Source organism: Lagenorhynchus albirostris, chromosome 17 (genome assembly GCF_949774975.1).
Source record: "Lagenorhynchus albirostris chromosome 17, mLagAlb1.1, whole genome shotgun sequence".
NCBI lineage: Eukaryota > Metazoa > Chordata > Mammalia > Artiodactyla > Delphinidae > Lagenorhynchus > Lagenorhynchus albirostris.
The window spans coordinates 79,223,532-79,235,957 of record NC_083111.1 but is presented as its reverse complement, the minus strand read 5'-3'; the positions used below and the strand labels follow the sequence as shown (position 1 = coordinate 79,235,957).

Below are 12,426 nucleotides of genomic sequence, written 5' to 3'. Positions count from 1 at the left end.
GATTATGCTCTGAAATGCTAATTGAATGAACTTGGTGAGGCTAGATTATTATGCACTGTTAGTGCATCTCTCTTATTAATTTTGTTTGTTTTTAAATATTTATTTGGCTGCGTCGGGTCTTAGTTGCGGCACGTGGGATCTTTCGTTGTAGCGCGCAGCTTCTCTAGTTGCGGCGCACGGGCTTCTCTCTAGTTGTGGCGCACGGGCTCCGGAGTGCACAGGCTCAGTAGTTGTGGCACGCGGGCTCAGTAGTTGTGGCGCACGGGCTTAGTTGCTCTGCGGCATGTGGGGATCTTCCCAGACCAGGGCTGGAACCCGTGTCTGCTGCATTGGCAGGTGGGTTCTTAACCACTGCACCACGAGGGAAGTCCCCCGAGTGTATTTTAAAATATATATTTATTTATTTATTTGGCTGCGTGGGGTCTTAGTTGTGGCGCGCAGGCTCTTTGTCGCAGTGCGCGGGCTTCTCTCTAGCTGTGGTGCATGGGCTCAGTAGTTGCAGCGTGTGGGCTCTCTAGTTGAGGGGAGTGGGCCCTAGAACGCATGGGCTTAGCTGCTCCGTGGCATGTGGGATCTTAGTTCCCCAACCAGGGATTGAACCTGCGTCCCCTGCATTGGAAAGTGGATTCTTAACCACTGGACCACCAGGGAAGTCCCCTGTTTGATTTAAACCTTGTCTACTCTCTCAGAAGGACTTGAGGCAGCTCCGCTTTGGTGGCAAACCTCACATGCTCTGATGACAACAGGACCTGTGTCTGAGTCCCAGCTTTGCCTGTTAGTCAACTTCTGGCATAACAGATGATTTAAATTTTCTTTGTATTTTTCTACATCTTCTGTAATAAGGGTGATAATCAGAGAGAAGACGGCAGTGTAGGAAAGATTCACCCGGTCGCCCGCGTCTACCATCATGGGTAAGGAAACGAGACGGCTTCCTTGAGTGGAAGTCACCCACAGGTGCTGCTTTAGGGCGGGCCCCATGATCTAGTCGGTGAAGAATGGCCCCGCCACAAGCTCTTGGGTACCTGGCACATTCGGAAGGAGGCCAAACTTCCTTTTCTTGGAGGGGGTCTTAGCTGCCGTGAGGTCGCCTCGTGTCTTGGGGCCCTGCCCGTGCTGGTGCATGTAGGCAGCGGTCTCAGGGGATCTCCTTGGCTCCTCGGGTGTGTGACCTGCGTCCCCAGTTCCGGGTGGGAGAGAGGAGGGGTGAGTGTGTGGGTTTGCGTCCGTGTGTCTCCATCCCTCGCTCGGTGGGGGGGGGGGGCTCTGGGACGGGCGAGCAGCGCTGGCCAGGGGCTGCCAAGAGATGGTGAGGGCAGGTGTCCCACAGCCCTGCTCTGGGACCTTCCTCTTCCTCTGACAGGCCAGCGACAGTCCAGACCTTGGGCGTGGGTTTCTGCAGGACGCCCAGTGCAATGACAGGCTCGCCTCCCGTGGAATCTCTTGAAAGCTTTCTGGTTTCTATGAGCCGGTTACTCATACAGGAAGTCGATTACTCATTCACTACATGTTTCCCTTTCACTGATTGAGCTGTGGCTCTAACGATGGAAATTTTAAACACACCTCGGCAGCAACTCGGCAAACCCTCGTGCCTGCTTTGTCCCTGACGCTGTGCTGGGTTCTCAGGCTCGGGGACTCCTGCCCGCAGCACTCTGGTCAGGAACGGGGGCTGGTGGCCGAGTCACTGAAGCGCTGGGGCTGTGCTGGTAGTTGCTGTGGACGAGTCCTTGCCCGCCGTGACAGCCAGTGTTGCTGGATGAGAAAGAAGCGTTTGCCTTCCCGATCCCAAAGGTTTTGCCCCGTGCAGAGGCAAGCCTAACCGCGGGAAATCCATTCCAAACAAAACTGTTGGATGAGTCGCTGGATGGGAAATGTGCTGTGCGGGCTGCCTGGGGTTGGGAGCAGCGAGGCGGTGGGGCTGCCGGCCGTTCTCACAGGAAGGTCAGACCTGAATTTCTCCGTGAAGAGGGGAGGAGATGTGAGAGAGCTCGGAAGCTGGGGGGCGCTCGCTCGGCCTGCCAGCATGGCAGGAGCGGGGGAGATGAGGTGGCACCTGAAGGTGGGTAGGCACTTGGGGCTGGGTCCCCGCTGAGCAGGCGGCCGGCGCCACAGCCAGTTGGCTTAACGCCAGCTCCGTGAACTCCTCCCCAGACGCTGCCTCGTCTTGGGCTGGGCCTCGGGCTTCCATTTGCTTGTAGGTGTTGGTGGCACGCGCTCCTGGGAGCCCAGGGTAAGAAGGCCGAGCAGGGAGCTTGTGCTCTGGGCTCTCCCCACGTCCCCTCCTCACCCTTTCCCTCCGACGCCCCGCCCGTCCGGTGCACCTGTGCGTGGCAGCCCCCATTCCTGCTGCAGTGCGAGGGGCCGCGGGCCGTTTGAGGGGAGCCCCTGGAGAGCTCAACTCTAGGTGATGTGGGCTGGATTTTCGGTTCCCCTGTGTCACATGCGCGCGCGCGTGTGCCCGTTCGTCCCTCCTTTCAGCCTCGGGGCCAAGAGCTGACACCTCCTCCCTCTCCCCTCCTGTCCCGCGTCCCTTCCCCAGCACGGGTGGAGCTCTGCGCTTCCACTGCTCCACTGCTTCCTCTCCGGAGCTTTGTGTGTGGATCTTCCTGCTTGTTCCGGCAGTTTACACTTGGGACTCCCTACGCGTCAGAAAAACAGATCCAAGGTGTCTCAGGACTGAGGCCTGGCGCAGTTTTCATGACCCTCGGTGGGAGAGTTTCCTTCCCAAAGGTATGAAACACAGGTCCTGGGCTTCCCTGGTGGCGCAGTGGTTAAGAATCCGCCTGCCAATGCAGGAGACACGGGTTCAAGCCCTGGTCCGGGAAGATCCCACGTGCCGCGGAGCGACTAAGTCCGTGCGCCACAACTACCGAGCCTGCGCTCTGGAACCCATGCGCCACAACTACTGAAGCCCGCATGCCTAGAGCCCGTGCTCTGCAACAAGAGAAGCCACTGCAATGAGAAGCCCGCTTGCCGCAACTAGAGAAAGCCCACACGCAGCAAGTAAGACCCAATGCAACCTAAATCAATCAATCAATAACTCTATATTAAAAGAAAAAAAAAAGCCACACAGGTCCTCACCCTGTTCCCTCTGCTTACAGGGCTTTAACTTGTGACTCTATATTCCATACGCTCCCCACGAACTGTCGGTATTTTCATTATTAAAATCTAGAAGCAAGGAAGAAATATCTTATGAAATTATATATTTTATAAATAATTTACCATTGCATTTTCCCCATTGCTTTTATTAATACAGGTTAGTGACGCAAACTGGTGAACTGTTCTCCTTCTTTCCCGCGGCTTATTGTGTCCAAGTGGTGGGTGTTGGGGGTATAGGAGGCGTAGGCTCAGCCTGAGAGGTGGGCCCCAGGCCTGACCCTGCCTTGCTGAGAGGTAGGTAAGGCTGGGGGCTGACAGCTGGCGGGCGGGGGCGGGGGCAGCCTGGGGAGTGGGATGGAGTGGGCACGCCAGCTGTGTTACTACTCTCTGGGCCTTGGACAGCTTCACAGTTCACAGGCGACCCCTTTGCTCCGTAGCTGTGAGGCGCAATTAGGAAATGTGAACCAGAAGGGACCTACCGTATAGCACAGGGAACTATACTCAGTATTATATAATAACCTATAAGGGAAAAGATTCTGAAAAAGAACATACATGTGTATAAATATGTGTGTGTGTATAATGTATATATGTATGTATAAAACTGAATCACTGTGCTTTACACGTGAAGCTTACATGATATTGTAAATCAACGGCAAGAAAGAAAACTGTGAAAGCGCTTTGTAGCTGGGACTCCCTTCAGTGTGGCTCGTGCCCGGTTCCTGGGCCAGATTTCTGTGGCTCTGTGGCTGGACATTTCCTGGGACACGAAGGTCTAACCTTGACTCTACATTCACAAGATTCCTCTTGCCGGGTGGGAGTCCACCTGAGAACAGGGACCTCGTGTCAGTGGGCACTCAGTGCTGAGTGCAGAGAGTCTGCATCTGTCCCCAGGGAGCAAGTGGTGTCCGCTCCTTGGCGTGGTCAGGACCCTCAGTGCGAGGACCCCGTGTGACCAGCTGACTCTGGAGAAGTAGACACGGTAATCCACTGGGTGTCCTGCACTCAGACACTCCTGGGAGGTGATGTGTGAGCGGCTTGAGAACTCTGTTTATTTTTGTATCTCTGGTCTCTGGCATGCTACCCAGCACGTAAAGGGCACCCAGGCGTGCTTGTTGAAGGGATGGGCTGTTGTGAAAGGCTGCGAATATGTCATCTATGAAGTCATAGTAGCTTAGTGGAGAGAGACCCAAAGGTCTCCAGATGGTTTAGCTCAATGAGATTAATAACCTTTAGAGCATGTTTGTTTTCTCATAGAAAGAAACCAAAGTATAAAACAAGTAATTCAAAGACTCCCTGAGTTTTACTATGTCAGAAATACGGTAAGAACAGCTGCTATTATTTTTTGTAGAGTAAGTACTTTTGTTTCCAGTGAATGTCAGTAGGGATTGCAGTACATGGAATTTTTTTTAAAATGAGAACTTTTTTGAAACAAAGATATTTGAGCGAAAATTAAAGGTATACTGTTAATCGGAAATTTTTTTCGTTGGTTCTTTTCCTAAAACGACTTTGAATTTTATTAATGGAATTACTGAAAATTCGAGTTGGGACAAAGTGTTTTTTTGTTTTGTTTTGTTTTTGTTTTTTTTAACTGTTGGGGGTGGGGGGGAAGCACTCCTAGATTAAGTTAATGGATTTAAGAGTCATGGAGGGGGGACACTGTCATGACATGACGGTCTGGGTCCCTTTAATTCCATATGAGTCTCACCCCTTTGGCTTTGTCTCATTTGCTAACAATTCACACTGCCCCATCTTTAATCTCTCATATGCACAGAAAGAGAACAGAAGTGTACGTGGCAAGCATGGTAACCAAGGAGGTATATTATAAAGCACTTTTAAGTAACGAATTGGCTTTACTGCTGAGACTTCTTTGTGGAAAGGTTGGTCTGTTGCAGAGAAGGGGGTGTTGAGTCTTGGCTTCCAGGAGAGAGATGGCAGGGGTAGTTGACTACCATGTTGACGCAAGCACAGCTGTCGGAAGTCCCTGGAAGAGGGACTGTGGTGTAGGAAGTGGTACTCGGGGGCACAGTGTCAAGGTCTGTGTGTGAGTGTTGGTGTTGGGAGGCTACGCGGGCTTCTCGCTGCTGTGGCCCCTCCCATTGCGGAGCACAGGCTCCGGACGCGCAGGCTCAGCGGCCATGGCTCACCGGCCCAGCTGCTCCGCGGCACGTGGGATCCTCCCGGACTGGGGCACAAACCCGTGTCCCCTGCATCGGCAGGCGGACTTTCAACCACTGCGCCACCAGGGAAGCCCACGTTCTTGACTCTTGATGTTGCACACACCTTCCTGCGTGACTTAGGTGGTCCGCGGCAGAGGACACTTTGTGAGCGACTTTGGCAACCTTCCTTTGCCTGTCCGAGCTTGGGCTTTCCCAAGGCTGGATCCAGTGTTTCTGGGCTCGTGTGCGTCAGGTGCTCGCTTAGACCTTGATCCTCAGGCTGCTCGTGGTCCAGCCAGCCAGGCAGAGAGCCAAGTGTGATGACAGCACGGTGCGGCAGACTCGTCCTGGAAATGCCAATGAAGTGAGCTGGACACGCGAGGGCTACAGGAGTGAACGGATTCTTTGGGATTCTTGGGCAGGAGCTGGCATGTGCAGGGCTCTGAAGTGTGAGGCTGGTTCTTGGTGGGGAGGGTTCTTAGAGCTGCAGAAGATAAGGCCGAGACGTGAGTGCCTAAATGTCGGGGCCACGTGCTGGGGGGCCACGAAGGTATCTGGCCAGGGTGAGATCAGAATGTGTGGAAAGTGGGTGAGGGGCCTGGAAGCCGAGCCCCCACTAGGATGAAATGGGAACCCGAGCTGAGGCAGAGAGAGATGGATAGGAAAGGAGGAGTTAGAGAGAAAAGCGGGTAAAACGATGAGCACTGTTGAGCAACTGGACGTGAAGAATGTGTGAGAAGGGTCTTGACAGTGGAGTAGACCACAGCCTCACCGGTGGAGGCGCAGGCCTGGGGGAAGGACTTTGAACTGCGGGTGCAGGGCTGGAACTGTGAGGCTGTCAGAAGTGAAGAGGGTCGGTGAGTGAGGAGGGGACCGGGGAGGGAAACCTTTGAGCAAGGAGGGCGAGGTGCAGTGTCGCGGCCGAGTGGCCGAGGAGGGGTGCGCTCTGGGGGACCTTGAGCCTGGCACTGGGGCGCTCTGCGATGAGGTGGCCCGGGCGGGGTGGGGCATCAGTTTCGGGGGGGGGAAGGAGGGGGTGGCAGTGCCGGCGGGCCTGGGATGGCGGAGTCCAGCGGGGTGGGGAGGGCAGCGTGCCGGGGGCAGGCGCCAGCCTCCTCTCAGCGTGGGCCCTGGGTAACAGGGTTCTCTTTGCCGTTTCCAGTGCTTGCCCCTCCTCCACCGCCACCGCCACCCGTCCAAGGGTATGCCTTCAAGCCTCCACCCAGACCCGACTTCGGGACCTCCGGGAGAACGATCAAGTTACAGGCCAACTTCTTTGAAATGGACATTCCAAAAATTGACATCTATCATTATGAATTGGATATCAAGCCAGAGAAATGCCCAAGAAGAGTTAACAGGTATTCTGTTTTGTCCTTTATTTTAAAACGAATCAACCCTCTCCGATTCTCAGCAGATCCTTCTGACCTTTTCTCCCCAGAAAGCTTCCGTTGCATTTTTTTTTAAGTGTTCTTGTATTGAGATACAAAGAAATACGCATTGTAAGTGTGCTGCTCAGTGAGTTTTGACGAATGTTTAGCCACGCCCATCACCCCTGAAAGTTGCCTCGTACCCCCGCCCCCCACCACCAGTGCTGAGGCTCGTTTCCTGCCTGTGTAGATGGACTCGCACGGCCCACGGGGCCATGAGAGCTGAGAGCTGCCCCGTCATCCTGCTTCTCTCAGCATGTTTTTGAGGTTGACCTGTACCACTGTGTGTGTTAATAGCTTCTCATTTTTGTTGCAGAGGAATGTGTTACGATACAGTTATTTCATGGTTCATTTACTCATTCTCTCATTAGGTGCTTAGGCGCTCTGGGCTTTGCTGTTACGAATGAAGCTGCTGTGAACTGCTTGTTCAAGTCTTTTGTGAACACACGTTTTCATTTCTCTTAGATAAATACCTGGGAGTGCAGTAGCTGGATCAGAGGGTAGTGTAGGTTCAGCCGTAGGAGACTCTGCCGAGTGGTTTCCCGGCGCGCTCGTACCGCCTCGCGCTCCCGTTGGCAGCGAGAGTTCCCGCTGCTCCACATCCTTGTCAGCACTTGATATGGTTCGTCTTGTTGATTTTTGCTGTTTCGGTGAGCGTGTAATGGTTTCTTATTGTGGTTTAATTTCATTTCTTGGTAACCAATGAGTTGAGCACCTTTTCATGCATTATTTCCTTTTTTTTTTTTTCCAATGAGTTGTTTGACTTTCTTCTTTTAAATTTGTTTGCTTATTTATTTATTTTTGGCTGCATTGGGTCTTCGTTGCTGCGCACGGACTTTCTCTAGTTGCGGCGAGGGGGGGCTACTCTTCCTCGCTGTGCGCGGGCTTCTCATTGCGGTGGCTTCTCTTGTTGCGGAGCACAGGCTGTAGGCACGCGGGCTTTGGGTAGTTGTGGCACGTGGGCTTCAGCAGTTATGGCTCACGGGCTCCAGAGCGCAGGCTCAGTAGTTGTGGTGCGCAGGCTTAGTTGTTCCACGGCATGTGTGATCTTCCCGGACCAGGGCTCGAACCTGTGTCCCCTGCATTGGCAGGCGGATTCTTAACCACTCCGCCACCAGGGAAGTCCCTGAAAGTGGTTATTATATTGTGTGTTCTAAGAAACCTTTGACTTCCTGAAGGTTACAAAAACACTTGTCAATTTTTTTTTTTGAACAATTATAGTTTTAGTATAATTCCTTTTGCTACTGTTGGCATGTGTTTTACTCCTATGTATGTTATAAACCCCATGGTACAGTGCTGTTATTTTAAAGAAATTAAGAAAAGAAAATAGTCTATTTACCCACATATTAACCATATCTAGTTCTCTTTATTTCTTTCTGTTGATCTGTGTTTATACTTGCATCGTTTCCCCCTCAGCCTGAAGAATATCTTTTATCCTTTCTCATTGTACAAACCTGCCAGTGATGAATTCTCCCACCATTTTTTAAAATCTGCAAATATGTTTATTTTCTCCTCATTTTTGAAATGTTTTTTGCTGGATGTAGAATTTTAAATTGACAGTTTTTTCCCTAGCAACTTAAAGATGTTATTACGTCGTCTTTTAATCCTCATTGTTTCTGATGAAACCTGTTTGTTGTTGTTGTTTGTAGTTCTCCCATATCTATCTTTTTTCTTTCAGTTACTTTCTAGTTAATTTTGCTTTTCACCAGTTTGCCTCTGATATGCCTAGCTGGAGTTTTCTTTGTATTTTTCCGTCTTGGGATCCTTAATGTTTATGTCTTTCATGTTATTTGGGTGAAATGCTGGCAGTCATTTCTTTACATTTTTTTCCTGTCCCATTCCCTCCTCTACTTCCAGGATTGCAGTTATGTGTATGTTAGACCATTTGATACTGTCTTGTGATTGTGATTTAAAAAAAAAAAATTGTTCTCCCTCTTTCCTCAGTTTGGGTAATCTTTATTGATCTCTCTTTAAGATCACTTTATCTCTCCCGCCCCAGACACACACCTTTTTTTGGTAATATCCAATATTCTGTGGTAACCATCCAAAAATTTTTTCATTTATATAGTGTACTTTTTCTAGAATTGGTATTTGGTTCTTTTTCATAGTTTACATTTCTGCTGAGATTTCTCATCTGTTCATTCATAGCTGCCTTCTTTTTTCTTGATGACTTTGAATGCATTTATAGTAATAGCATATTTATGATAGCAGCCCGTGTCTGCTAATTACAACAGATGGGTCATTTCAGGGTCTGTTTCTATTGGCAGGTTTTCCCTTAGATCACATGTCACCTTTCCTTGCTTATTCACATGCATAGTGAATTTTTTGTTCATTGAACATTATGTATGTTACGTTGAGGGAGTCTGGCTTTTGCTGTCTTCTCTGGTACCCTCCCCTACAAAATCCTACCTCTTCTGCCCCCATCTCTGCAGCACAACAAGACTGTTGCTCTCTTATGCTCCTTCTCCGTTTTGTGATTTGGAAATTGTTCCCAGCAGAGTGAATGTTTGTTTTCCTTCCCTCGGTAGTCACAGTCCTAAGCTGCCTGTTTTCCACTGTCAAAAACAGCTCTCAGGTTTTCTCTAGTTTCTTTAGTTTTTTTAGGGCAGGAGGAGAAGTCTGCTTACTTTGTCATGGTCAGAAACAGAATTCTGAGTTGCAGTTTGATAATAAGTCAGATTGGTTGCCCAGTTTGTGCTGGTGCCCTATAGAGTGCTCTTTGCTGTACATTTTTTCCTGATCACAGTCTTGGTATGAGAAAGAATGTTTGGGGATTCATTTCCCTTATTTGTAAAACTAAACAGTTGGATTCACTCAGTGTGGCCAATATACATTGGTCCAGACTTTTTAGAAGGTGGCTTGATGTATATGTTAAAATAAAAATAGTATATACCCTTTGACCCACTGATGCTACTTCTGAGTATTTATCCCCAAAAGACATGTCTCCAAAGAAACAATACTTGACAGTAAAATGGGGTCCTTTAACTATGTGCTTACTAAAAAATGTGTTTGTGGACCAAAACTCTGGGCACAGCTGGTTTAAACAGCTTTATTTACTAAAGGTCTTCTGAGATCTTTTAATATGCCTTATATGCTCTGAGACGCTCAATGAATGGGCTTGTTTGATTTTGAGTTTCCTTGGGACAAAATCCTGTGAGGATCTGTGATTTGGATATACTCTTAGAGCTGGAATGAAGGCATGAAAAAGCACATTTTCTGGGCTTTGATTGGCATGGTGGCAGTGGGCTCTTATTATGCCATCAACCACAGTGTGCAGGAAGCTTTCTTTTATGAAAATAGGCATGACTAAGGCTTTGTCTTCTGGCAACAGAAAAAGGCTGATGGTGACTAAAATGCAATGTTTTCACCTGACTGTGTTCCCACAGTCCTGTTGTAGTTATGACTGTAAGGTTCTAAAGATACCCAGTGTTTAGAAATTGCCTCGTGAAACAGAAAGTAGCAAAGATGGGCTGTAATCTTTTTTTTCAATTTATTGCTAGAATTTTATTTGGTTGTTACAAAATCTGCAAGGGTATGTATATTAAAAGGGGGGCGCCATGAAAGGCAGCCAGAAGAGTAAGTTATCTTCAAGTTACCTGAGGTGCCAGGCTAATTTGATACTATATTTAAACCTTTCCAAGAAAGTAAAATAGCATAGGTAGGCAAAGGAATTGAGAGAGAGAAACAGAGCGAGAAGCATAGGCCATAATGAGGTAAGCGGACACCTTCATGGGAAAAGACTTCATCCCACTTTAACTAAATTTTCATATTTCTAGAGAAAAAACCAAGGTTAGCCAACACCAAGCTGAACATCATCTAAAGAAAAAAACCCAGCCCTTAAATATTTAAGGGTGTTGAGGTGCATTTTGTGGCAAGGCCAGCCCGCAGACTGGCATGCCGTGCTGCTCCCCTGGGTTTTGAGCCAGCCTGAGAGTTGCTGCGTAGTTAAACGTGTGAACCTTCAGGGTTCTTCATTTGACTATTCTGATGGACTTTGGCCTAAGGTCCAATCTCAAAATTATAATCATTCATAATAGCTTAGAAAAATGTTGGAAGTAAGGTTTTTGTGCTGGCAAAACCCACGTGCTAAAACCTTGACTCGGTCCCTCTCGGCAGCCACACTACCAACCGGCCGACATTTATGAAACCTCCGCTGTGTGATAGGCACTGTGCCGGCGGGCGTACGGTGGGGGACAAGGTAGACATGGTTCCTGTCCCTCGTTGGGAGGGGAGAGTCAGAGCAGTGATCGACAGTATCGGGGCAGAGCTGGAAGAGGGGACCCGGAGGGGAAGGGGAGGCGGAAGAGCAGGCAGCTCCGGCCGCAGACTGTCCCCTGCCACTGACCCTGTCCAGACAGTCCTCTACACCCCGTCTGCTTCCACACTGCAGCCTCTGTTAAAGCAGTGCCTTAATTCTGAGTTCCCAAAACCTTGTGCAGGGCACATGGTAGATATTTAATAAATTCAACCCTGAGGCTTCATTCAAGACTGAGAGGAAAATGCCATCTACGGACGTTCTAATGAGTCGTGAATCCCGGCCCGGTGTGCCCTTAGTCTCGATCACCGTTCTCAGTGGCTTCTGTGGGAGGGGTTCCAGTATAAGGCAAGGTCCCTCTTCTCAGGATGCCTCCAGTACCATCGTGGCTGCAGTTGGTCACACACGACAGCCGGTGCCCAGAGCTGGTCTAGGCTGTGCGGGCCTTACAGCCAGCGCCAGGAAACCTTGCCAACGGGTCAGAAGTAGTGGTGCCGTGCTCGGAAGCGCGGGATGGGCTACCGGAAGGAAGGAGGTGTGCTCCTCACCTTTTGTCTGCACTTTCCCCCTTGTTCCTCCTGCGCTCTGTCAGGTGGCCCTAGGAGGGCACCGCACGCCTGCTCACGCTGTGCTTGGGAAGAGCTGGGCGGGGCAGCACGGCTGTGACATTGGCAGCCTGCTGTTATGGGCACTGTCCACCGGGGGAGATGTACGCTGGTCCAGACTTCTCAGAAGGTGGTTTTGTGTATACATGTAAATACAAATAATGCCCCATATACCTTTGACCCACCAATTCTACTTCTAAGTGTTTATCCCAAAGAGAGATATGTACAAGGATGTCTAATATTGTGATGGCGAAAAGCGAGAGAGAAGAGAAGTCATTTCTGTGTCAGCCAGTGAGGATGGTTAAGTAAATATACTGTGGAATACTGTGAAACGATGGACAGCAATGGAATGGAGCTTCACAGTATGAATGCCACGTCCGGAAACATAGACAACTACGTGGCTTGTTAACATCACGTTACAGTACATGATACGATAACATTTCTATTTCTAGACTTGCTGCCACTTTGTATATAGTGTCGAGGAAAGGTGTTAAACACGCATCCTGGGAAAACGGCAAGCTCCAGAGCCATGTGTGTTTAAAACATAATACACTGTATTTATTTTATGTACCTGTGTATTTATATCAATGCATAGGTTTAAAAACAATAAGGGTGCTTCTGAGAAGAGAACTGAAATGAAGAGGAGGTCAGGCGGACTTGGAGCACTATCCGTGTTGGAAATTCACAGTGAGAATGTATTAACGAAAAAAATCTGTGTGATTAGAAATTACCAGAAGAATACATTAAAACATGTTCAGTGACCTATTTATTTTATAACTGGAAGTTTGTATACCTCTTAATCTCCCTCACCTATTTCACTCATCCCCCCTGCAACCACCTGTTTGTTCTCTATGTCTGTGAGTCTCTCTGTTTTGTTATGTTTTTTT

General features: G+C 49.2%; 1 protein-coding gene across 2 annotated transcripts in view; it reads left to right on the top strand.

Moving 5' to 3' along the window:
* AGO2 (argonaute RISC catalytic component 2) overlaps nt 1–12,426 on the top strand; it is a 97,314-nt gene that overhangs the window by 44,303 nt on the left and 40,585 nt on the right. For both annotated transcript variants that reach the window (XM_060127348.1, XM_060127347.1), the window contains exon 2: nt 6,415–6,610. In XM_060127348.1, the coding sequence (XP_059983331.1) occupies nt 6,415–6,610 (196 nt within the window). The remainder of the gene's footprint in view (nt 1–6,414; nt 6,611–12,426) is intronic.